Below are 25259 nucleotides of genomic sequence, written 5' to 3' on the forward strand. Positions count from 1 at the left end.
AAAACTTATCACTGATCACTTGCATTTTAATTCTTGCCTGGCAACAGTGTGATCAAGCTCATCCGTTCGTCGCTCTTCTATCCTTTTCCGGCATTGCATGTGGACTTTCGTGAATTAAAATGGCTCCGAAGAAGAAGGATGCAGCGAAATCTGCTCCAGGTAAAATGTTATACGTATAGATTAATTTGTTGTGATGGAATGTATAATTCAAAATAATCTGTAAAATTTTCTAAATATAAATACTAGTATTTTAAAATAAAGTTCGGGTGCGAGTAGAGCGCCATGTGGTTGCTCCACGTCGGACCTTCTAGCCATGTGCTTTATTGATATTTCCACGGTCATATCATGGAAGTTGGAATGAGCTAATGAAATAACTCAATGTCAAAGTTAACGTGTTCATAAAGCACAGGTGGCATTGATGCAATACTGCCAAACAACGTCGGTGTTAGCCGGTAGTTGAAAAATAATTTGGTACTTCATATATACATGTATGAGTATTTTCTGGGTTAACTTTACATTATCCGCTGTAGTTGGTATCCTTATGCAGAAACGAGAAATATCACTTAATTCTAATAAAATGGGAACAAACTTCCCTAAGCTAACCCAACCCCACCCTACTCTACTGTACTCTATTCTATTATACCCTTCTAAAACGGTCCTGCCTATCGATGTGCAGCTAAAATGTGTGTTATAAAGTTTACCCGTTTTGTTCACACCTTGTTACATTGGTTTGGCGCAGCTGGGCTTATTAGAACCCCATGTGGGGAAGGTTGTAGAACACAAGTCCCCCCCCCCATATAGGTCAGTAGCGTTAGGCAGGGTTTGCCCAAGTGGACCCACCTGGGTTTTTGAGCTTTCTGTTAGTATATTATTAGTACAACTGCGGTGATCACATTGAAAGTGATTTCTATCAAGTTTTGGACTTTCCTTGGGCGAGTTAGATGCTATCACGTTAAGAGATTCAACATAACATCTTTATAAAGTTCTGATTGCATAGAATGAATTAGAAAAAATGCCTTAGCTTGAGATAATTATAAAACAAATTAATGAATGGATGATGCTTATAGTCTATTTTAAGTAAAATACGCAATTTTATATTTTAGAAAATACTAGTGTGCTCGGCGATGCCGAGGGACGTTATCTCATATACGTTTGACGGGTTTAAGGCCATAGGTGCAAGTACTACCAGTAAATATGTAGTTCATTCGTAAAACTATTAGCATTATTTTTTATTACCTTTGATGGCAACACATTTTGGCGGCGATCAAACGTAAAATTTCAAATTGGTGGCCATTTTTTCAAAACAGCAGTAAATAGAGAATTGTTGCAATTTGTGACAACGATAATCTTGAAATATTGAAATATTTCGAGGAAGCCCAATTAAACCCGAAAAAAAAAAAAACATATGGGCCCAGGTGGATTGGGCTTTAAAAAAAAAAAAAAAAAAAACTTTTTCAAATCCTGGCGTTAGGTCGGCTGTGGTAGGTGATCGCTACAAGTTAGGTTGCATTAAGATTTCTTAGTAATAATACTCTTTTAATATAGTTTTTGTGTTTATATGTTCTCCGGATTAAATAAGTTGGCACTACTTCCGCAGACTGTTCTACTTTTTTGGTAAGATTGTCCAGTATTTGTTATGTTGGTAGGCCCACATTCACTATGTTTGTTACGTATCAAACATTTTTGTGTGTAAGTTTATGAATGTTTCTTTCGTGATTTTTTATAGTTTATTATTATTGTTATGCAATTGCATCAAAGAAAAATCTAGATATGGTTTCGTTTTAATAATGTTTACTACTGATAAAATACATCGAAATGTCGTACTTTTTTTTTGGGACGGGGGATCGTACAAACCCCACGAGAGGCATTTACTGAAATCAAAAGTATTTTTGATATCTATCATAAAATAGTTAATGGAACCTTAAGATCGGAAATATTACTTCAGGAACTATCCTTACGTGTCCCTTCCCGCATCACTCGGAATACCCACCTATTCCACCTTGCCCGTCCTAGGTTGGCTGTTATACAGAGGTCTCTTTTTTATAGAATACCAAACAGTTATAATCAAGTAACAACTGGTGTGGACATTTTTTCGAGCTACCCAGTGTTTGAAAGAGCAATTAAACGAGCTTTGACGGAATAGTTTTACTTTTACACTCTTTTTTTCTCTATGTTGTTATTGTTGTCTTGTTTTTTTTTTCTTTCTTTTGTTAGCATGTCCCTGTGTAAAATGGCAAAGTTATGCTGTATCTGGGAAATTGTTCAATAAATAAATAAAATAAATGGGTCAGAGCCAAAGTGGATTGAAATGATTCTTATCTTAATTCACTTTTCTTACTGATAAGCAACTTAAGTCGTTGTATTTCTTTAACTTGGACTAATAAAAGTCGGATGAACTAACTTCGACTTAATTAGTTCTTCTGTACTCTGCAGTATTTTGAAATTCTGTACTCTGTAATTCTGTATAATGGTTTCACTTGTGCAACTGTTTATCTTTTTGTCCTTCTGAAATGACTCTTGACAATTAGACAATTATATTAAAAGTATGTAAAGATCAGTATAACGTATTTTTATCAGGAGTCCTTCGTGAGTGAGTCGGCAAACTCATCGTATTTATGGCCAGTTAGTTCCGATTTCGAGTTCAAATGGAGAACAATTTGTTTCGGATGTAAGTCGAGAAACGGTTTGGACTTCCGCTTTAAGCTTGTGACTCCTTCCAGCATAATCCAGTTGTTGCGTAATAATACCAAGGTGAAACAAACTTATTTCTGCCCATATGTAATATAAGTACATAGAACAAATTACAGGGCTCATAGCATTTTTTTTTTTTAACTAAAAGTTACTTTTTTCAAATTTGTCACTAAAAGTTACTTTTTTGGGAGGTAAAGCGACTTTTTCGTGCGATTTTTTTGCATTGGCAGTTACTAAGAAAAATATAAAAATAAATAGAAAAAGGCAGAAACTTGTTAGTCATTACTCTTCTGAAAGCTTCAGTACTTTCTGCCACATGTGAAATAGTCAGCTTTATTCTCACTTCAGCTTTTATTCTTTCTAAAGCACAGTGGATGGTTGATGGATGCTTAAGCTCTCAAGGTGGGGTTGAGAACCCTTCTGTGTCTATTCTTTCTTCTATCATAATAGTCTTTGTTTTCTCTCGTAATAGTTAACGCTCCGTTCAACGTTGTGTGTGTGGTTCATCATGTTCGTCTTGTGTTATGCTTCTTGCATGTTCTTCTTAAGAGTAGGTGATGAATTTGAATATTTCATGGCTTTGAGAACTCTCAATGCTAAGTTAAATATAATGTCTGGGATGAAGAAATTCGGAAATAGGCCAGAACTGGTTTCACGTACTCAGAAGCTTCTTACACATGCTAAGTCTGCTTACCGTAACTACAAAACACTTAGAAAAGCTAAGAAAGGAGGAAGCTCAAAAAGAAAGAAAAAAAGAAGAAAAGATGAAACAAAACAAACAGAGAGGTGATGGAGAAATTGACAAAGGAAAAAAGGGACATGATTGAGATTTTGGTCACGTTTCAGTATTTACAGGAGACCAGACCACTATGAACCCTAAAATTAAGCCAAAAAAAAAGTTTAAACCCAAAAAAAACTTTTTTTTTTTTTTAATAGAAACCATATTTTTTGCCAACCGTGTAACGTAGTAACCTGTAGTGTACCATTTATTTCGGGAGCCGTTTCTCCGGTCACCAATAAAACAGGGAAGTAAATTTCGACACAAAGTCTTATTCTTGAAATGAAATAAAATTTCTGCCCATTTGACCTATTGTAGCACTTTACTGTAACACAAGTTATTTTATTTGAAAAGGAAAAGTACTTCGCAACTGAACTTGTTCTTACTAAGCGTATGCAATTATAAAAATTACAAGCAAAAAAAGTACGCCAACATATAGAGCACTCCTCAAAATATATCCGAACCACGTTCAACATTAAATATTCCCACACTCCACGAGGAAATTGGTAGGTAAGATTGATGTGGCTTATCTTATCAAGGCATATTTGCTTACCTTATTATGGCATGTTACAGGCTGGTAACCAGTAACCTTTTTGATGTGCTCTGGAAATTAATCATCCGATTAGATTTTCACAGGCGGGCACGGGGCTCAGTGGTAGAGCGTTCATCTCCGGTGGTTGGGGTCCCTGGTTCGATCCCAGCTCGCGCCGTGTAAACTTTGTGGTTGATAAACACCGTGCTCGTGTGTTTTCTCGGGGTTCTCTTTTTTCCTCCCACTTTCTTCATTCCACCATTTCACTCATATTTCATAATCACAGTCTCCTTTAGCCTAACCGGCATAACGGTGGGACTTAAAACTTAGATTTCATTTCATTTTTTTTCGATTAGATTTCCAGGGTACAAAAAATGTAGTTGTTTATCTGAACAAAAATGTCGTCACAAACTCTTCCTTCTGGGATATGCAAATGTAATTTGTCGTGTTTTGCAGCCAAGGGCAAGGCTGGAACTTCAACGCCAGCGAAAGAAACTAAATCCCCTGCTCCGAAAGCAGAAGAGAAGAAAGCAGCGCCAAAGTCAGCGGCGCCAACTCCAGCTGCTCCTAAGAAGGTAGAGAAGCCGAAGAAAGAGGCAGCAGCAAAACAATCCAGGGCTACTTCAGCGGTCAAGAAGGCGCTGAAAGTGCAGAAGAAGGTAAGCAAATATTTCATCAATTTCTTGAATAATTGCAATAACTTTGCTTGTAATGTTTCGTAAAGAAAGTCAATTGTAAATTTTAATTATTTTAGAGTTTCTAAGATCTACTGGACATACCAACGCTGAATAAAAAGTAAATGCAACATTGTTATACTTCGTACCTGGCTTTATGCACGGAAGGACACCTGTTACATTCCTTCTGTGTAATCACTAGAGCAACCCAAAAGCATAATAGCAATTTACACATATGGTTCGTACCTTGAACATGGTTGTGGTTGTCTTAGGGTCCAGAAGAAACTAATTTTAAAACCATCATTTTAGAAAATAAAACCTAATTTAAAATATATAGCACAATTCTTGGAAAATTCTGTTTAACTGCAAGTTTAGCATACTGTATTAATATTATTTAAAACCAATATTTACAATGCAAAATCATTGAAAACTTAACAATGCAACAATGGAAAGCTTATTTTTACTTCTGTAAACTTTTAGTTGTAATCCTTTGATGTCCTACAGAAAAGAAAAAAACTTTCCGCCAACAATGAATAGTATATAAGAACTCCACACTAAGTTATGGGTATTTCTAGAACTTGAGCACTTTCTGTATACGGTATATTGTCGAGTAAAGCATATTTCTTTACAGTGTATTAAGTAGAAAGTTCATTAAATATGAAAGAAACTGTTTGCATACAATATTAATAAAATAGATCAAGATATTTAAAATATTTAACGTAGAAGGTATAGTAAATATTATACGTTATACAGAATTAAAGTAAAAAATGATTGAAATTAACAATAAAGCATAATTTGTTAAAAATAAAGTATAATTAAACCAAAAATAAAACATAATATGGGTTGCTCTAGTAATCACCTTTTGTCACACATTCGGAAGATGTCGTACACGGTCACACGTTAATCTTGGTTGATGTCCTACAGGGACCGCCATAATGTTGACTTCTCTTGTGTCTCATTTTTTCTCGCAAAGTGAGTAATTCCTTCATTTTGGCTAGAAGGGCGTCACCAAGTCCCTGAAAACATTCCTAGGTGCTGTGCCCACGCACCATTTCGTCTTGGTCTATGCACGTTGTTCATCTTTTCGAAACGTATTGTTATTACGTTTCCACTTTTCTCCTTTATAGCACCGTTACCTTTTGATTGAATAATACACAGTGGTTATCACTCGCCCCACATTCCTTTATCAGCTACGGAACTCTTGTAGTGTTGAGAAAGCCCTCTGACGTTAGAACAGTGTTGCCCCAGTTAGAACAGCTGGATAAATTTCTGTTTAAGTTGCTTTTTAAACTATATTTAGCAATCCATTTCAATTAGCTTTCGTCACTTCTTTAGTAGTGTTTATTTTAAACAAGTGTGAAAATGACCGTCCTTAACGGAACAATGGAAGGTCATATATCGCCAATATCTAGAAATCGTTCGTCGGTGATATATCCCATATGGTTATCGTGTATATTGCTCAGGTTGAGATCATTTGAAAAGTGGCCATTTTATTTTGGATTTTTAAATTTTATTTATTTTTAACAACATAAATGTTTCATATGAGATAGTCTTTCTATTTCAAGTGTGCCCTCGGAAAATATGTGAAACATATTTCGGTCCCATTCCCGCCAACCGTCTTGCGGATGAAACCTTCCCTTTGCTTTAGGAAGAAAAATGAATGACTTCGGTTGTGTTGCCAATTCGTCATTCAGTCGGTTGGTCTTGGCGAGTCAAGATCATAAGCTACATAAAATGATTAACAAGACAGTGCACAGCGAAGCCCGTCAGTGTGGTAACCCTGTCCACATCCGCTTACTGAAGGATCGGCTCCAACAGCTTGTTGCTCCTCTTTCGAGGAAGGAACGGGAAAACAGAAATTGACAGCAGCACCAACAGGAACACTTGAATTAGAAAGGCTGTAGTTGTAGATAATTGTTCTAGAGGTTTGGTAGTGATCTTTGGATTCTGTTATGATTCTGTGAAAAGGTTAAAGGAGAAATGGGACAGTAGTAGTGTGAATACTTTTTATTTAACTGAAACTAAGTTTTTTTTTTTTTTTTTTTTTTTAAGCCGAATGCATATTTGTCTCGTCTCATTTAAAAATAACTGTTGATGTACAGTCTTGTGCCCCCCCCCCCCCAAAAAAAAAGCCTGCCACCGACGTGTGTTTGAAAAGACCTGTACTCGAACCAACATTTGGAATTAGATATAAAATGTTCATTTTCTTAGCCTAATTGAGATTATTATTTAGAGACACTTTGAATTTCTTTGCTGTGGTTGCAAAAATATCGTCTTTGAAAGAGAGATAAGTGACCAAGATTTTTTTTTAACAAGACTGCGTCCTGTCCGAGAGTGATCAGACAATACGGTTACAAAACCTGCAGTGAAACCAACAGATAGCATATACATTAGGTTGTTTTTCGACATAGTCTCCATATGGGTTCAAGTAATTATCGCATCGTGGAATAAATTTTAAGATTTTCTTCTGGTAAAAATCCTGGCCTTTCATGTTCACCCCCATTGTCATGAAGTGTTTCACCTCCTGGTCTGAAGCGAAGCGACGGCCTCCTAGGTGCTTCTTTAAGTGCAGGAGCGGGTGAACGTGATCAGCTTCTCGTCGGTGACGTTTTCTCAACCAGCCGCAAACTTTCGACATCATTGTGCGACTTGGTAACGAGACATTACAATCTCTCCGTAAACCATTACCAGCTGTCGGTGAGCTTCAGCTGCGGTTACATGTTTCACCCACAAAAATCGAATAATTGAGCGGACTTCTTCGCGAGACCCGTTTTCCAAATGAGTCGCCATTTGTGTTTACATACAACTAGCCTTGTAGGTGGCAGATGGTTAAATCTCTATGTTACCAACTCTATGTATTAAAACCACTGCACACGCCTGATTCCTCTATAACAGACGAAACTCCAGATATCGGCATTGCAACCTTAGTTTCTGATTCTCCCTTGTAGATGTAAGATTTGGTGGAATGCGTCTGCTCTTGCACAAGAATGTGTAGATAAAACATAATTTGCCTATTTAAAAGATGTTCATATAGCTACAGCAGACTAAAACTAGCATAACTGGGGTCTTTCAATGGAACCTTTCAGACCACCTCTAATATGTCAATACACACCTCTCTGTGTTGGCGAAGAACTGTGGGCATGTAATTAAGTCATATATTCGTAACCAGTACTTAGTTACTTGAATGGTTTTCTTCCATAAACAGAACTTAATACAGAAAATGGCTTCTACCTTATATCCCAGATATGAGAATTGTAACATTCTGTTTCAACAATATGGTCTCTCTCTCTCTCTCTCTCTCTCTATACACAACTACTCTGGGTATAGGTTACTTGCTACTGGATGCTATAGGATACATATCTAATTTCAAAATAAGCACTGACCTTGTATCCAAAAATGAGTTCGTGTATCACTTTTGAATACAAAGTTTCTATCCATTAAGTCAAATAAGGTGCACATTGAAACATGGGTTTATACAGATGGACAAAATCTATAATCACGTTGTAATGGGCAGTTCAATAGCAGGATATGCACTACAAAACAGACATTCGGGGTTCAAGGTAGAGATTATTAATAATAATGAATACACGTCAAATAGCTTCTCGAATCCTGAATCTTCGGCGTACAGTTCCGACGTACCATGCAAAATCGGCGGAAAAGAATGCTAGGCTGATCCATGACATCACCCGCCCTCACAGAACTGCTCGTACTGTTGAGATAATTCGATTTCGATGGGGAGGTATTCCATAGCCCCGATATTGTCCCCAGCATTTTTTCCCCCTTTTCTTCACCTGAAAAAATTGCTAATATCGAAGCGTTTCAACGACAGTGAACTAATGAAGACAGTTCTGGACTGGCTGCACTCTCAGGCAGCAGATTTGTACACAGGATACACGGGAGCTTGTGTCACTTCCAGAAATGTCTGGGGGTTCGTGAATACGTCGAAAATAGCCAGCGTATGTACTTCTATATCAATCGCAATAACTTCTCTCATTTTCATATATATATATATATATATATATATATATATATATATATATATATATAATATCGACCTTTTGTATTCTGTGCTTTATTATTATTATTATTATTATGTAATACTAAAAGTCAAAATGATGAAATACTTTGTGGGAATCTCTTTGAAATTCCATGAAAATATTGAAAACAAACTACTGATTCACTTTGTTGAATATTCAGTGTTTTGATATTTAGTAGCAAAGAGTAAAGGTGTATGATTACTTAATTACAGGTGCTGAAAGGAGTCCATGGCACACGCGTTAGGAAAATCCGAACAAATGTGCACTTCCGAAGGCCAAGAACATTTAGGCCACCAAGAAATCCAAAGTACCCTAGGAAATCAGTTCCTAGGAGAAATAGGTATGTATATATGTGCTTTTATACCTTAAATTACATATCTGCTCGTCTCAAGTAGACGACTGTAACACATGCGTCATATTCGCTCTGTAATTAAAGCTTCTGTCGTTAGAGGTATCTGATCGAACAAGTAGGCTATAGTGCAAACTTCAAAGTACTTCCATTTCAATTTTCACATCCCAGATCCATATAATATTGCATGAAAAAATTAGTGTATTACTTTCGTATTTAACAGTAGATTAGCTAGAATAAATATTTTTTACATAATATATTCTGTATTCGACAACTTGTTAACAGTACAGTGAAACCTGTCGATGTTGGCCACCATCGGTTCCATCGAAAAGTGGCCAACTTACAGAAAATAAGTGTGATTTGTGTATTTTTAGAATAGGATATCTAGTATTACTTGATTGTAAAATTTTAATAAGCAGTGGCACGACAGCTACTTATAAATAACGTATATAGAGTAATCATAAAAATATACATTACTAGAAAATATTACTATAGTATGCAAGAGCGCCGATTTCTCTGTCAATTTGGGGGGCCCATTCAGATGCAGAAGGTGTATATATATGAATATTTTAAGACAAATTGCACTCAAATTATACCAAATATTGTATACTTATAAATAAAATAGGGGCCACATGAGCTTTGGGGGGCCCGGACCCCCTCGGTACCCCCAGGATCGGCGCTCTTGATAGTATGTTTAATATATATATGCATACCTTTCTCTTCCTGAAAACTAGTCTGGTACATTGGATTATTCGGATTGAAAGAACAATAACACAAACAACCATGAAATAGAAGTGTATGTACGCAGTTTATTGAAATTGATATTATAGCATACTGAGTTATTCAGATTGAAAACAAGAAAAGCTAAGTTATAAATTGAGAAATTCATATGCAATTTATATGACTTCTTTTCAGTTGTCACTGAATGGTGGTTCATTCTAGACGTATTTGCTTTATTCTTTTTGGCAGATATGCACATTCTAATATTGTAGTTAACTACCTCTTAAGTGTTTCCCTCGGAGCAAAAGATGTTTTGGGAAAATCTTGAGGGAATTCATATCTTAAAACCTCCGCTACCTTTTGACATGCAGTCAGGTGCCAATAAATGACAATTGAGCTTTAACCTTGAGAATTTTCCGAAATTACTAAAGGTTCCCACTGATGAAAGGAACCGATATAGCTAATGGTTTTACCAAAAGAGACAGGGTAACAGGGTAAACAAATACGTACAACCATTTCCTGAATTCCTGTACGTTCTTTTTCTTATTCACATCTTCCTTCACCACCCTTTTATTAGGATAGTGTTCTTGCCATTGACCTCCAAGAACAAATCGTGCGAATCTATGCTTCTTTGTCCAGTCACAAATACAGAACATCTGCCTCTCATATGGGAATTCGAAAGAGTTAAGAAAAATAACAAAACTGTATTTTTTGTGGCCAAGATACGCAGGTAAATTTATCATTATCATCATAGGGTAAACATTGCTTCAGTGTGGCAACTTCCAAGATAGACAGGTGGCCAACTTATAGAGTAGTAAGTAACGAATGCCTTATGGGAAAATGCAGGTTCAAGACGAACTAGGCCAAGATAAGCAGGTGGCCAACTTAGAGAGGTGGCCAAGTTGACAGGTTTCACTGTATTTTAAACTTCAGTTCTTAAATCTGAAAGCGATAGGTACTTCCGTTTGGGATATACAGGGTGGATCATTTATATTTATACAACCTTGTAACTTTTTAACTAATCGACATTAAGTACTCATACTCCGTATCATGCAAATATCGCCTTGGAAACATTTTGGCATATCTTGTTATACCACCAATTTAACAGCGTAGTCAACCTAACAAAGTTCAACCTCTGGTGCATGGGATCCTTGGTTCAATCCCAGCTCGCGCCAAGTGAGCTTTGTTGTGGACGAACACCTTGTGCGTGGGTTTTCTCGGGGTTCTCCCGTTTCCTCCCACTTTCTTCATTCATTTCTCATCATCACAGTCTCCTTAGCCTAGCCGATATATACGTGTGACGAAAAGATTCATTTCCAACATGGGGTTCGATTTTGTTCAATTGGCAGTGCGTCAAATTATTACATATTTCGTATTCGCATGTTGAACGAAAACTTACAATATCAGATTTTTTCTTCAGACTAAGAACACTGCAACATCACAAAACATCCAAAATTTTGGTGGCCTCTATATCAGTAACAGAGATATCAAATTGCTGCAAACGGTACTATGATCTTTTATGTCAATTAAAAACCATGTTATATAACTGGATATGATACTTAAACTTTTTAAGGGCCAGACTAGTAAAAATGATACAAAAGCTAACAGTTTTTCTTTTGCACGTTTTTCGTAATTGAAAAGAGATAATGAAATGTAACTTACCACAATAATAGATAACGTTATTCTAGACCCGAAAATACGAATCGGAAGAGTTTTCACTGTTGCCGTCCATAGAAATTACAGTGAGACCAGAATATGAATTACCGCAAAATAAAGGTAAAGGCAGCGACTAGAAAGATGAACTGAACGGTAATTAATGACTTATGTTGTCTTGGCTTCTTATTAACTACTTTTTAAATAATTATTATTTATTCTATAAAACAGAAAGTTGTCAAAATTAACTTCCTCTTTATTAGAAAGAAGCCAAAACAACATGATAAGTCATAAATTACCGTTGAGTTCATTTTTCTAGTCACTGCCTCAACCTAGATTTTGGGGTAATTCATATTTTGGCCACACTGTAATTTCTATGGATGGCAACAGTGAAAATTCTTCCGATTCGTATTTTCGGGTGTAGAATAACGTTATCTATTATTGTGGTAAGTTACATTTCATTATCCCTTTTCACTTACGATAAACGGGCAAAAGAAAAACTGTTAGCTTTTGTATCATTTTTAGTAGTCTGCCGCGTTAGTGAAGATCTTTGAAAAAAGTTAAATCTTTAGTTCCTTGTAACGTTGCTTCTACTTGTTCAAAATACGTCATATGATGACCGTAGAATTCGACACTAATTTACTTTGGATGTGTGTTACCCCGTCCGTGTCATTTGTACTCTCCAAAATTACTGTTGTAGAACCCTCTAAAATTTGGTTGTTTTTTGATGTTTGTAATATTGCAGCGTCCTTAGTTAACATTGTATAGAAAGATATTGTAGATAATCGTTTAATATGTGGATTTGAAATATGAATTATCCTGACGTAGTGCTATTTGAAAAAGTATAACTTAATACAGTGGAGTCTCGTTAATTCGAACTTGGATAATTCGAAATATTGGATAATTCGAACAGAAGTCCATTCCCCTTGAAAACTGTATTGAAAACAATAGTAAAAAATCGTGGATAAATCGAACTTTTGAACCTATATTTTGGATAATTCGAAGTAAATACAGTTCAAAATTTTTAATGTTGGACAGATGTAAACAGAGAAATAGAGTTTTAACGTGTTTTCAGTTATCCAGATGCAGCCATAGGGAAGAGTAATACAAAAGATAAATATAAAATCTATGTGATGATAAAGATGAAGGTGAGTTGGGGAAGAAGTAAAGATAGAGAACGTGTGCCAATCTCATCTTGTTTCAGAATTGGTTGAAAATTTAAGATGAATTATCAATAAAGTCAACCAAATATTATTAATATGGTATTCCACGCAATACATTAAATTCAAGATTTATTGACCGTACAAAAACAATCAAATTTAAGCAAATGAGGTTTACGACTTCTTAAAAGTGAGAACAGAATATTCAAATTGTTATTGGTGTTTAATTGTTTAGGCTATTCAATGTATGTTGTAATGTTGTACGTAAATATATTTTCCATTGTACACGTAGTTTGAATTATGTGGAGTCAATGTCGTTTGTTAGTTTGCGGTATTCGATCACGCAAATAATAAGCTGCTTTAAAGGTAAAGTCTACATACACCATATGAATATGTTTTTGATGCACAGTACTTTGGTTTGTTTGTTGTTATATATGTGAAAATGAATGTTGTTGGATAATTCGAAGTTTTTTCGTGTCCCCTTGGACTTCGAATTAAAAAGAGTCCACTGTATTGGTGTTTTCTTGTCGATATTTGCGTAGTATGAAATTTCAGTGTTCTGTATTTATTAATTTAAAAGTTTATGGGCGTATCAAGAGAAATGGTCCACCCTGTATATAAATCGAGATCGAGAAAAATGCTGGGATCGAGAATTATAATGATGATGGATGACTAAAACATACAATTTAATACTGGTACAAAAAGATAAACTAGGAACTTGTACTTAGCTAACAAAAGAAACTTTATTCCTCTGTAAGCCATATTATCTGCAGACATGTAGTATAAAGTTCGTGCACCTCATTGTTTCGTAAGTTAGTTCGTTACTGTCTTGGTTCTGTCCTAATGTAGATCACAGTGACCTTTGTTTCAGGGGAAAGCTCTATAGTCTTAGGTTTCTACAATAATTCAAAATAAGATAGTGTTTTACAGCTTTGTGATAAAGCTACATTCGAAAGTAAACTCCTTGTTAGAAACTTTAGTTTGGCGATGCCATTGGGGTCGCTGCTTTCATAGTTTCGTCTAATCTGTTGATAATCTAATAAGAAGGTAATAGACACCTGTTGTTAAGTAATTAAAATGAGTTTCCCACGGAAGCATTTCAGGGTGAGTGAGTTTGACTATTGTAGATTGTGTAGTTTGTTGTGAGCGACTAACGAGTTGTGATTCTCGGCCGAATAATTAGTTCGCATGAAAGGTTTGGATTCCCTGTGGAGCAAGACACGAAATTTCAAATCTAGTCGCCATTTTTTTTTTTTTTTCTTACGCAAGAAATACCTAGAAAGACGAAACATTTCGTGCCCTGTTGTGGAAGTACAAAGTTTCGCTTTTGACTCTTCATTGAGAGATACTTGAATTTTAACTCTGTTCATAATGACTGTAACTTTGAACACTTTCCAACACCAATAACCAACACTTTCTGACCAGAGCTTAATACAGTCATTTATTAAAACTAAAATTTAAAGTGTTACAGTTTCGAAAACTCATCGTTGTCTTCATCACTTTAGTTTTAATAAAGAAGTGTATTAAGCCCTAGTCAGAAAGTACTAGTTATCCGTAAGATACTTGAGTTAGGAAGTAATGAATTCTAATGTGATGGCCAATGTAGAAAACCGAACTTAATAAGGATTAAAATGCCAAGAAGGTACTTACTTTCTGTAATTGACAGATTTGTTATCAAATTGTCAAAATACTGTAGAGAGTGCGCCCAGGTTTAGCTCCAGTTTTGTCTCCCCATGAATTTGCCGGAACGTAATTCCAATCGATAACTTCCGATGCGTAGACGACGACTGTGAAGGAACCAGAGTGGTCAAATGCACCGTTCCTGAGATATGTCATTCCAAAAGTGTGGGATGCCACGAGATGGTGCTGGCATCGAGGTATTTTAGTTTATGAAACTCAATCAGAAACACCCTCATCATCGAAAGCATTTTCAATGCGAAGAGAAACGTTGAACTATCGTTGACCGGGCACAACAAACTCAGTTGTGGTGGTAAGAGAAGTACCAAATAATGGTGGCCACGTGTGAACATCTTACTGTACATGCTCCAGACTCTCAACAACGAGTTTAATACAATACGGAATTATATGTGACCACTATAACGTGATAGCTTCACACTTTATACAAATACCCTCGAGGCGTTAAGAGGTGATCTTCTTCATTCCACCATTTCATTCATCTCTCATCATCACAGTCTCCTTTAGCCTAACCGACATAATCGTGGGACGTAAAACTCAAAAATTTCATTTCATTTTCGCAGCTGCGCCTCAATACTGGCGTCATCTCGTGGCATCCCACACTTTCGAACGCGATAACGCAGGAACGGTGCATCTGACCACTCTGGTTCCTTAATAGTCGTGTTCTATGCATCGACGCTATCGATTGCACTCAAGTTCGAGCAAATTCATGGGGAGATTAAATTGGGGCTAAAGGCTAATGCTTTGTTAGCCACACTCTTTGATTAGTAAAATGTGCCATTGTGATTGTACAGTGAGAGTAATGTATAATGAAGACTCGATTTTTATATATATAGGGCTCATATAAAGTTTCTTGAAGCGGTCAATTAGAAGTAAAGAAATATAATTACAGTCGACTAAAGATATCGTATTTTGTGTAAAACTTGAAAACGTGTAACAATGATGAATCGTTATTGTGGGAATCTCTTTGAAATTTGATGAAAATAAAATATAACGAAATTCTCCTGAGTTACACGAGTGGTTGCTGCTGAAAATGTAGCACTTGTAAAGGAAAAGTAAAAAGATCCGTCCACTGACCTTTCTTTGAAAGATTATGTATGCACAGAGTTAAACCAAATAAGTGTGAATATCTTTCGCGAGTGAGAATATGTATTTGAAGCCAAGAGTATTGAAATGTACGTATAATTGTTATAATATGATCTTCTAAAGCAGTAATGGCCAGTTTATAATATAGTGTGGGTCAGGAGAAAATAAGATCATACTTTGGGAACACTTTCCATTTTGTTGTGTGCCCTGAATTTGCATACGACGTACATTTTCTGAATTTTGTTTTATCCTGTTTCTTGTTTCATTTGGTCTAGGCTAATTAAGGCCTGAGCTATTAATATTTGAAAAAAAAAAAAAAAAAAAACCTATGTAATCGTGTATATTTATATTCCAAAAAATAGACCCGTTACCAACAGCCTTATCTTTCAGAATGGACTTGAGATCCAAAAGTTGAAAGAAAATCACTACCTCAAACCACTCACCTTGTAATGATGTTCTTCCAATATTTCGAATGGAACACTGTCATTCATCTTCAGGGGCACACAATAGCTTAAGACTGTTTTTCAACATATCTCTCTCTTTCTCTGATAATTATTAATTTTTTATCGATTTTTATGGTCGCCTGCTTTTCCCGGTAGTTATAGATAGCTCTCATCATTTTGCTTTGAAACAATGTATGTGCTAGCCCTAGTGTTAGTGCACTAGCATTAGGACTACATACATATATTGTGTTACTATCTACTTATAATTATTAGAAAAAGCATGCGACCATAAACATCAACAAGATCTACGCAATGTTCATAATTTCCACTGCAATCTCATAATCGTAGGTATTCTGCCTTTATTGGCAGATCACTTGCTGCAACTATGAAACTTCCATGATCCACGGTCTTCCGCAGTCTCCTTCGCCCCTCCCTCTCTTTCCTGCCACCATAGCCTCTAAAACGTCTCTCATAGTAGTTCCTTCTTAGCCAATGTCCAACCAGTTTGTCTTCCTCCTCGTAATAATATCTAGGATTGTTCTTTTTTTCCCTACAATTTCTAACACCATCTCATTCGTTTTCCGCTGGACCTAGCTGATTCTTTCCATTCTTCTCCATATCCACATTTCGAAAGCTTCCACTTTTTTTTCCCATTGTTTTTGCATAGTGTCCTGGTTTTTGACACATATGGCACAATACTCCACACGAAGCACTTTGAGTCTTGTTCTCTACTCTGTTCAAAGTTCCCCCAAAAAATGAAGATCGGTGGAGAAAAGTTATCGAGTGTTTAATTCGAAATGGAAGAGAAAAGAGTTGAACAGGAACGTTATTAGGTGATTGATTTGATATATTAAAGATATATTTCATGCGCTCAGTAAGTAATTAAAATATTTTCACAGTTAAAAAAAATATCGATTCAGTTATATTACAGTAGATCGCCACGTTCTTTCGGTTACGCATGGAGTTTAAAATACATTTTTTATTTTTATTTTTTTTTTTATTTTTTTAGACGGTTTCTGGCCATTACTGTTCTAAAGAAAGGTGAGTGGTCAATGTCTTTTAAAACCAAGATGTGCTCTATTTATACTTGCCCCTTGTACCATTGATAAAGTTTGTCGCTCTTTTGCTAACTGACAGTGTTATTTCCAGGATGGATGCCTACAATATCATAAAGTATCCATTGACAACTGAAGCTGCAATGAAGAAGATTGAAGACAATAATACTTTGGTATTCATTGTACATACGCGAGCTAACAAGCAACACATTCGAGCAGCAGTAAGAAAATTGTACGACATTGATGTGGCTAAAGTAAACACATTGATCAGGTAGGTTCACAAAATCAAGTTTAAAGTTTCGATACAGTGTATAATAGTAGTTACTGTAATATCTTCGTCGTGTGTACATGTATTACAATATAGTTCAGATATATTGCCCGAACATACAAATGGAATTACAGTAAATGAAAGCCTGACAAACATCACATTGTCATGATTTGTGTCTTTGTCCATTTTTACAAACATGTTGAAACTTCCCATCCCAATGTTTTTATTTTGTGTAACATGTGAGGACCAAGACTTTATGGATATCAGTAAGTATTAGTGGTTGCAATAGGCACCGGAGATGATACTATCGGGATTTTAACAATATACATTTAAAGTTTTAATTCCCCAAAGGAAAAAAAAATCCTTAAAGTCAAGCAGTTCTTTTTTTAACATGGTGTAGACGATTATTGATTGAATTGTTTATTTTAAAAAATACAGAACTCACGTTAATGTCATCCACTGTAACACAAAATTATTAATATATGCGGGAATAACAGAAAACCTGATTCTTCTAGTCGAAGAGATTAGAATCTTGACCCCCGTCACTATATGCTTAAATATTTTCAAAGTACAGGGTGTCGACAGTCTTGTACCGTGAACTTTGAAGTGTTATAACAGTGTTGCTAGCAATCAAGGAATTTTTGAAAAGAGGTTTTTAAGCTAATGTCCGTATTTAATTTCTTCGTGGACGTGCGCACCAGTTGCGGTTTTATATAAAATTATAAAATGTAATCCCCTTCTCGCAAAGTTCACTTATTTTCATGGCGTTTTGCCTTACGTCTAATTGTAAGAATTCCATCATTTTGTGTACAGCTACTAGCGACACCTGTCGAATGGCTTCAACTGATATGCTGCTAATCATATACCGTGCGATATGGGACACTACAACGCCATCTCATGCGCAAAAGGCTTACTACTTGTTAGACTACCTGATAGATGTGTGGCATCTTCAAATGTCTTATATAAAATGTTCTGTATAGCTTTCCCTAACTACGATTTAAAAAAAAAAAAAAAAAACTGTGTGTTTTCTTCTAGTATTATCAATGTAAAATTAAGAGAATTTCAATTAACACTGTTTGTAAACTACGTAGAACCATGCTGGTTACTGGTATATGTTCAAAAAAAAAGTACATAAATTTGCTTTTCAAGTGTAATCCGTGGAACATTCTACTCGAAGTAGTCCCACTTTAAAAAGGGTTGAAAACTAATGGCATAACTGATTTTGGTCGAAAAGAACATTGTGGCGCAGTTTGCAACTGTTAGGATGAAAAGTACTATTTCGGGAACGTACCAGGGCTGTGCAGAAAGTAATAGACGTTTTGGAAAAAAAAATGAACAAACCAAATTATATACATTTCAAAGGCATACTCTTAAGCTATTTTTCCACATAATCGCCATGCAAATTAAGGCACTTATCGTACCGTAGCACACCTTTTCAATACCGTCACGGTAGAAATCTGCAGCCTAAGATTTCAACTACTGGCTGGGGCCGCGGTGGCTCAGTGGTAGAGCGTTCACCTCTGGTGCATGGGGTCCCGGGTTCAAACCCTGCTCCCGCCAAGTGAACTTTGTGGTGGACAAACACCGTGTGCGTGGGTTTTCTCGGGGTTCTCCCGTTTCCTCCCACTTTCTTGATTCCACCATTTCATTCATTTCTCATAATCACCGTCTCCTTTAGCCTAACCTTCATAACCGTGAGACGTAAAACTCAAAGATTTCATTTTTTCAACTACTGGCTTACACTGGTATGCACTTCGGTGTCAGTATCAAAGCGTTGTGTAGCGAGCCATGTCTTCATTACTGGGAAGAGGTGGTAGTCGCTCAGCGCCAAATCCGGGCGGTATGGTACGTGATCGAATACCTTCCATCCAAGAGCTCTTGAGTACGCTTGGCTCTGTGTGGACGTGCGTTGTTGTGTAAAAACAACACCTTCGCGCTAAGTTTTCCCCGGCGCTTGTTTTGAATCGCGGAATTCAATTAGCTTTTTTCCAAGAAAAAACTAATACAGAAAGAGCGTCACATTCCTCATGCTAATACAGCTGGATGTGCGTACTGTGTGTGGAAACGTTCTGACACCAAGATGGCGACTCTAGCCCCGCTGCCGTGATATGCCGAAATGTCTGGTACATTCTGAATAGCCCTCGTACTTCAATAACATGTTGAGTTCACGATAATTTATGGGTCGAGTCAAAGGCTGTCAGAAACTTGCTTCGATGTTTTTTGATATTAATGTATTGGCTTATTAATTCACTGTAATGTGGTTACAATTCGAATAAAATAAGTTTCGCAGCTGATTCGTATCTGATAACGTACCTCTGTAGTATTGTTAGCGGTAATTAATAAAATTAATTTGATTGCCAGTGACAATAATTGAATCCGCTATTGCCTGATTGTCATGGGAAACTAACATCTGGTGGTTAAAAAGAAAAAAAAATCAGTTTTCATTTTGTTCGACAGTTCAGTTACCAGGAAAATGTTTGATAACTTTTCTTTCTTGTGTTACAGGCCCGATGGAAAGAAGAAAGCGTACGTGAGGTTGGCTAGAGATTATGATGCACTAGATGTAGCCAACAAAATTGGAATAATCTAAACTGTTTACGTGCTTTTTATATTATGACAGATGGACAGTGGTGTACAGATTTTACTGCAAGTAATAAAGGAGCGATAAGAATTGAAAAGTGCATTATTATTAGTGTTATTAAAAGGTTGTCAATCGACAATTAATTCACAAATATTTTCTCCTTATAGCTTTAATATGCTTAAAGAAAACAGGAATTATATTAAATATTCAGAGAGTGTAAATGCGCAACTGAACCGAGAACAGAATCTTGGCTCTTAAATAATACGCTATCAATGTTAAGAAGATAAGCGAGACTAGTTTCACAAATATCCAACAGCTCGCGCCAAATGGACTTTGTGGTGGACAAAAACCGTGTGCGTGGGTTTTCTCGGGGTTCTCCCATTTTCTTCCACTTTCTTCATTCCACCATTTCACTCATTTCTCATCATCACCGTCTCCTTTAGCACGCACGGCATAACTATGGGGCGTAAAATTCAAAAGATTTCATTTTTTTTTTTTCAGACATTCACATTGTGGTGGTCTCTACAACAGTAGTAACACAAATGAGACAGACGAAGAGATGCATATTCAAAATACTTTAGTGTTTAATATTATTATCAAGAGATGACGGATTTCAAATAAAGACGAGCAAAGTTATCAAGGAATTGATTTTTTAAAAGCGTTTACTTCGAAAAAAGTGGTTAGGTGGTTTTCAGTAGATGTGACGAATACGATGCCGTTTACAGCAATTTGATACCTTAAATCGTTCTGGAGATTAGCAAAAACTGTTAAAGTTGGCAACACTGCTTAAAATTATTTGAGAACTACTTGTAATTACACCTACCTAAAAGTATTGTAACTACAAAAGCGAAGTAAATCAAAAACTGTTTTAAAAAGTTCTCACAAGTACGTCATTGTAAGCAATATATCAAAATGTATCTTTTTTATATCCCGAATGATTTGAGATATCAAATTACTGTAAACGGCACTGTGATCTGATCTGTTGTATACCTATTGGAAGCCATGTACACTCATGTCTAAAATGATTGTCGGATATCTATAACTGTCTTCTAGTAAGAATATAATTTGATAATGATTTTGCAGAATACTTTTAATACTGATACTATGTGTATAATCGGGAAATGTATATTTGTAGTAAATTTCATAGGAAAAGAATTATAAATACGAAAATTAGAATGAGTAAAACGAAATGTTGCTAAATGGACAGTTTAATTTTTGTTTTATTGTTCTTATTTACAGCTCTTTTGACATAAAATTTTCCACATACATGTCTTTGCCGATTATACACATACTAACATTATAAGAAATACCGTGCGAATTCGTTATTAAATTATATTCCTAGGACAACATATTTATAGACATGCGACAATAATTTTAGACATAAGTGTACATGATTCGATGTAATATTTGCGCAAACACTTTCTCGAAATAAAATCCTTTGATAAAAGTTTATCAGTTTATTGAACTTGTTTCTACTTGTTCAAAATACGTTATATGATGACCATAGTGTTCGACATAAAGGTACTTTGGATGTGCATTACCTTGACAATCTTATTTGTGTTATTACTAGGGCTCGGAAGTTGAAGACCTAAAAATTGCCTATAAAAGACCTAAAAACTGGAAAAAAGGGCGTAAAAACAAGATCCAATTTTGAGAATTACATATGAAGGGTAAGGGGGGGGGGGGGGGGGAAGAAAGAACGTCACAAAACTGCATTTTCGAGAAAACAGCGTTTTAATATTGAAAACCGCGTAATAAAGAATAGGGTTAGTCAAATCTTTCGCCCCTTTTTACATGGACATTTCTACATCTACGCATGCGTGGCGTATACCAAGTCACCAACAGCTATGACAAAGCACCCGATGTAGCGCATACATGGACATTCCTTGCTTTTTCCCCTTATCCTTCATATTTAATGAATATAATGCTCAAGAAATACAAGCTTCTAGTAATATACGATATACAGTTGAAAGAAACTTTATCAAGGAAATACTTTGCTTTGGCGTTCAATTTGCATTTTTGTTATATTGTTTGTTTCAAGTATAGACTGAAAGTATTTGAGAACAAGATCCTGAGACGAATATTCGGACCCAAGAGGTACGGCAATGGGGAATGGCGGAAACTTCATAACGAGGAACTACATAATTTATATGGTTTACCCAACATTGTTAAGGTCGTCAAGTCTAGGAGGCTTAGGTGGGTCATGTAGCTAGAATGGAAGAAAGTAGAAACGCTTTCAAAGTCTTGACTGGAAGACCAATCGGAAAACGACCATTAGGAAGACCTAGGCGCAGATGGGAGGACAATATTAAGATGGATCTCGCAGAGATTGGAATACAAAGTAGAAACTGGATGCAGTTAGCTAAGGATAGAAGTCAGTGGAGAGCTTTTGTGAACGCGGCATTGAATCTCCGGGTTCCATAGGCCATATAGTGAGTTAGTTCGTTTCAAGTTAAATCCTGCATTTTAACACTGGGTGGCCAACTAGAAGCCGGACACTTTCGGAGAAGGCCAATACAAAATATTTAAATATTTTATGCTTTAAATTGTAGGTAAAGAACAAAATTACTTCCCCGCCGGGCGTGAATTCGGCAGCCTTGAGCAGCAGGAAGTACGAAAAATTTTATTTGGTCTTTTCCAGGAGCAGCTCCAGGCAAAATTTTCACTTGGGCAGAGAGATTTGTTGTTTCTTTCCTAGTTCTAACCAGTGGTTTACATTTTATTACAGTGATTTTAATAATTTAGAAGCCATTTTTCAGGAGGAGGTAGGGCGTGTTCTAATGCAATTCTAGTAGGAGTTAATGGCCAGTAAATTTATTGTCGAAAGGTGAAGCGCAAAAAAAGACGTTAAGACCTTTAAAAAGACGAATAAAAAACATCAGAAAGGGACAAGTAAAATCCACCATTTTCTGGCCTACAATGATCCAAAATGAACATATGTTAAGCCTCGTCTTCGGGCACTTGTAAAAAAAATATTTAGATTCTGGGCCCTAGTTATTATTGTAGAACCCTCTAAAACTTTTCAGTGTTTGTGAAATTGTGACTTCCTTAGTTTGCAACACTGTATGGCAAGTGAGGTATTGTATGTATTCGTTTTACATGTAGATTTAAAATATGTAATTGCCTGACGTAATACCATTCGAAAAAATACTTCATATTGGGTTGTCAACCACCTTGTGATATCACCGAGTAAGTCAGTGTCTCCCTGCCGATGTTTGCATAGTAGAAAATTACAGCGAAAGTTACACAGGCTTATCAAGATAAGCGGTCCCCCCGTGTATATATATATATGTAATACTTTTACTGCAAGTAATAAATATTGCTGTTTCCCGTAATTTGGCGGATCGTCATGCATATTTTTTCGTACAGGTGCTATGGGACGCAGACAAGGTTGGACGACGACAAGCCTGGACACTTAATTTTGGTCGCTACCGACAAGGTTGGACGACGACAAGCTTGGAAACTTCTCAATTTATCCTCTTGCGCCAGACTCGAACCAATTCCTGAGGTGTCCAAGCTTGTCGTGGTCGATCCCGACAAGCCTGGACACATCTCATTGTGGGTCGTTGACGACAAGCCTGGACACATTCCTGAAGTGTCCAAGCTTGTCGTGGTTGATCCCGACAAACCTGGACACATCTAATTTTGCGTCGCTGACGACAAGGTTGTCCAACGACAAGCCTGGACATATTCCTAGATGTCCAGGCTTGTCGGGATCGATTTTGGATCGCTGACGACAAGGTTGGCCAACGACAAGCCTGGACACACACCAATGGGCCGATTTGGTGCATTCAAAGCACGTAGATCTGACAAATACAACTGTTTATTCACTTGTACGGGTGTACAAGGGCAGTTAGTGTTATCAATGTACAAGGGCAACTATTCTCTCTGATTATACTGCAGTGTTATTTTTATACCACCGTGATATTCATAAAAATCGTAAGAAGTACCACAGACATGAGGGTTCAAACCTATTCAAGCCATCAGGCTTTGGGGCCTCTACGTTTCGGCGCCAGCTCAGTTCGGCGAAAATTTTATGTACAAGGGCACGCATTCCATTTAATAATTATTTAAGTAAAACGAAAATTTTGTAAATAATAATAATCTCTTTTAATAAAAGATAAATAAATTTAAAATAATTCGAAAATCCTCTAGTAGAGGGCAGTAGCTGACTGGCGAGAAACAGCAAATAGCGATATAGATGCGAGCCATGCAACTCTATATTGAAGGGCATGTATGTATGAACTGGAAACGCCTTAACTGGTAGAGTTTGTTGGAAGAGACATTTCAAATTGGGTCGTTGACGACAAGCCTGGACACATTCCTGGGGTGTCCAGGTTTGTCGCGGTCAATCCCGACAAGCCTTGACACATCTCATTTTGAGTCGCTGACGACAAGGTTGGCCAACGTCAAGCCTGGACACATTCCTGAAGGTGTCCAGGCTTGTCGGGATCGACCGCGAGATGCTTTGACATATCTCATTTTGGGTCGCTAATGACAAGGTTGGCCAACGACAAGCCTGGACACAAAAAGTGTCCAGGCTTGTCGTCCAACCTTGGCGCGGTCCCTTTTCAACACAGCTGCCAGTATGTTATATTAGGGATGACCAATTCCGGAATTTACTTTCCGGAATCCGGAAAGTAAAATAAGAAAATTCCGGAATTAAAAGATCCCGATTTCGGAAAAAATCGATTTTTTTCTAAATTCCAGAATTCGGAAAAAAAAATCTTTTTTAATCCTAAGAATTTTGTTCAAATGCAAACGAACAAATTTCCTTTTTGTAATCCTAAGAATGTATGATGCAAGTTAAGCTGAAACTTACATCTTAAAGTATACACTACTCAATCTTTCCATGGTTAATGAGATGTAGTCCAAAAGTACGATGTACTCCTAATATTTAATTAAACGACTAGCGACGTTTAAAGTCGAAATTGGGGTCTGACATAAGTGGCTTGTCAACTTCACAGCCATTATATTTTCCTTGAATGCGAGAATTTTGCACCCGGGAAATTTGCGCCCTACCACAAAAATAGGAAAAAATGCGCCCGCAATATATTTGCACTGGGATGTTTGCGCCCTACCCCAAAAAGAGGAAAAAATGCGCCGGCTATATATTTGCACTGGGATGTTTGCGCCCTACAATTCAACTTATTTTTGTACTGTGTAAAGTAACTTCCACTCTCACTTGAACTAGACTTGCCTCTCATCGTCTCAGTGAGTTACTCCATTCGTTATAATATTCCGAACAAATGAAAAAAATGCACTTTTAATTCACTAAAGGGCAATTCATACAAATACAATTTTTCATTATACTACAAAATTTACAATAAAACTATAAATAACTTATATATAATTATTTATTAATATAATCAAAGAGTATAATTTAATCTACAAAAGGCTGTTTGGCTCTACCCAGATATCTCTGTTCACAATCCTTGCGAGTTGTTTGGCTTTTCAGGACACAAAATATAGAAAAAGAAAATGTAAAGTGAATGTAAAATCAGTTCAGTAATATTATCAAGAAAACTATGTACAGT

General features: G+C 36.4%; 1 protein-coding gene across 1 annotated transcript; it reads left to right on the forward strand.

Annotated features, from left to right (window-relative positions):
- On the forward strand, positions 1 to 19819 carry RpL23A (ribosomal protein L23A). Its single transcript, XM_081770612.1, has 5 exons — positions 1 to 159; positions 4458 to 4660; positions 8925 to 9052; positions 16968 to 17144; positions 19647 to 19819. The coding sequence occupies exons 1-5, from the start codon at positions 120 to 122 to the stop codon at positions 19729 to 19731; spliced, it is 633 nt and encodes a 210-aa protein (XP_081626738.1). The 5' UTR covers positions 1 to 119; the 3' UTR covers positions 19732 to 19819.
- Positions 19820 to 25259: the final 5440 nt, after the last annotated feature.

This window comes from Thermobia domestica, chromosome 9 (assembly GCF_964235325.1).
Source record: "Thermobia domestica chromosome 9, izTheDome1.hap1.1, whole genome shotgun sequence".
NCBI classification, from domain to species: Eukaryota; Metazoa; Arthropoda; class Insecta; order Zygentoma; family Lepismatidae; genus Thermobia; species Thermobia domestica.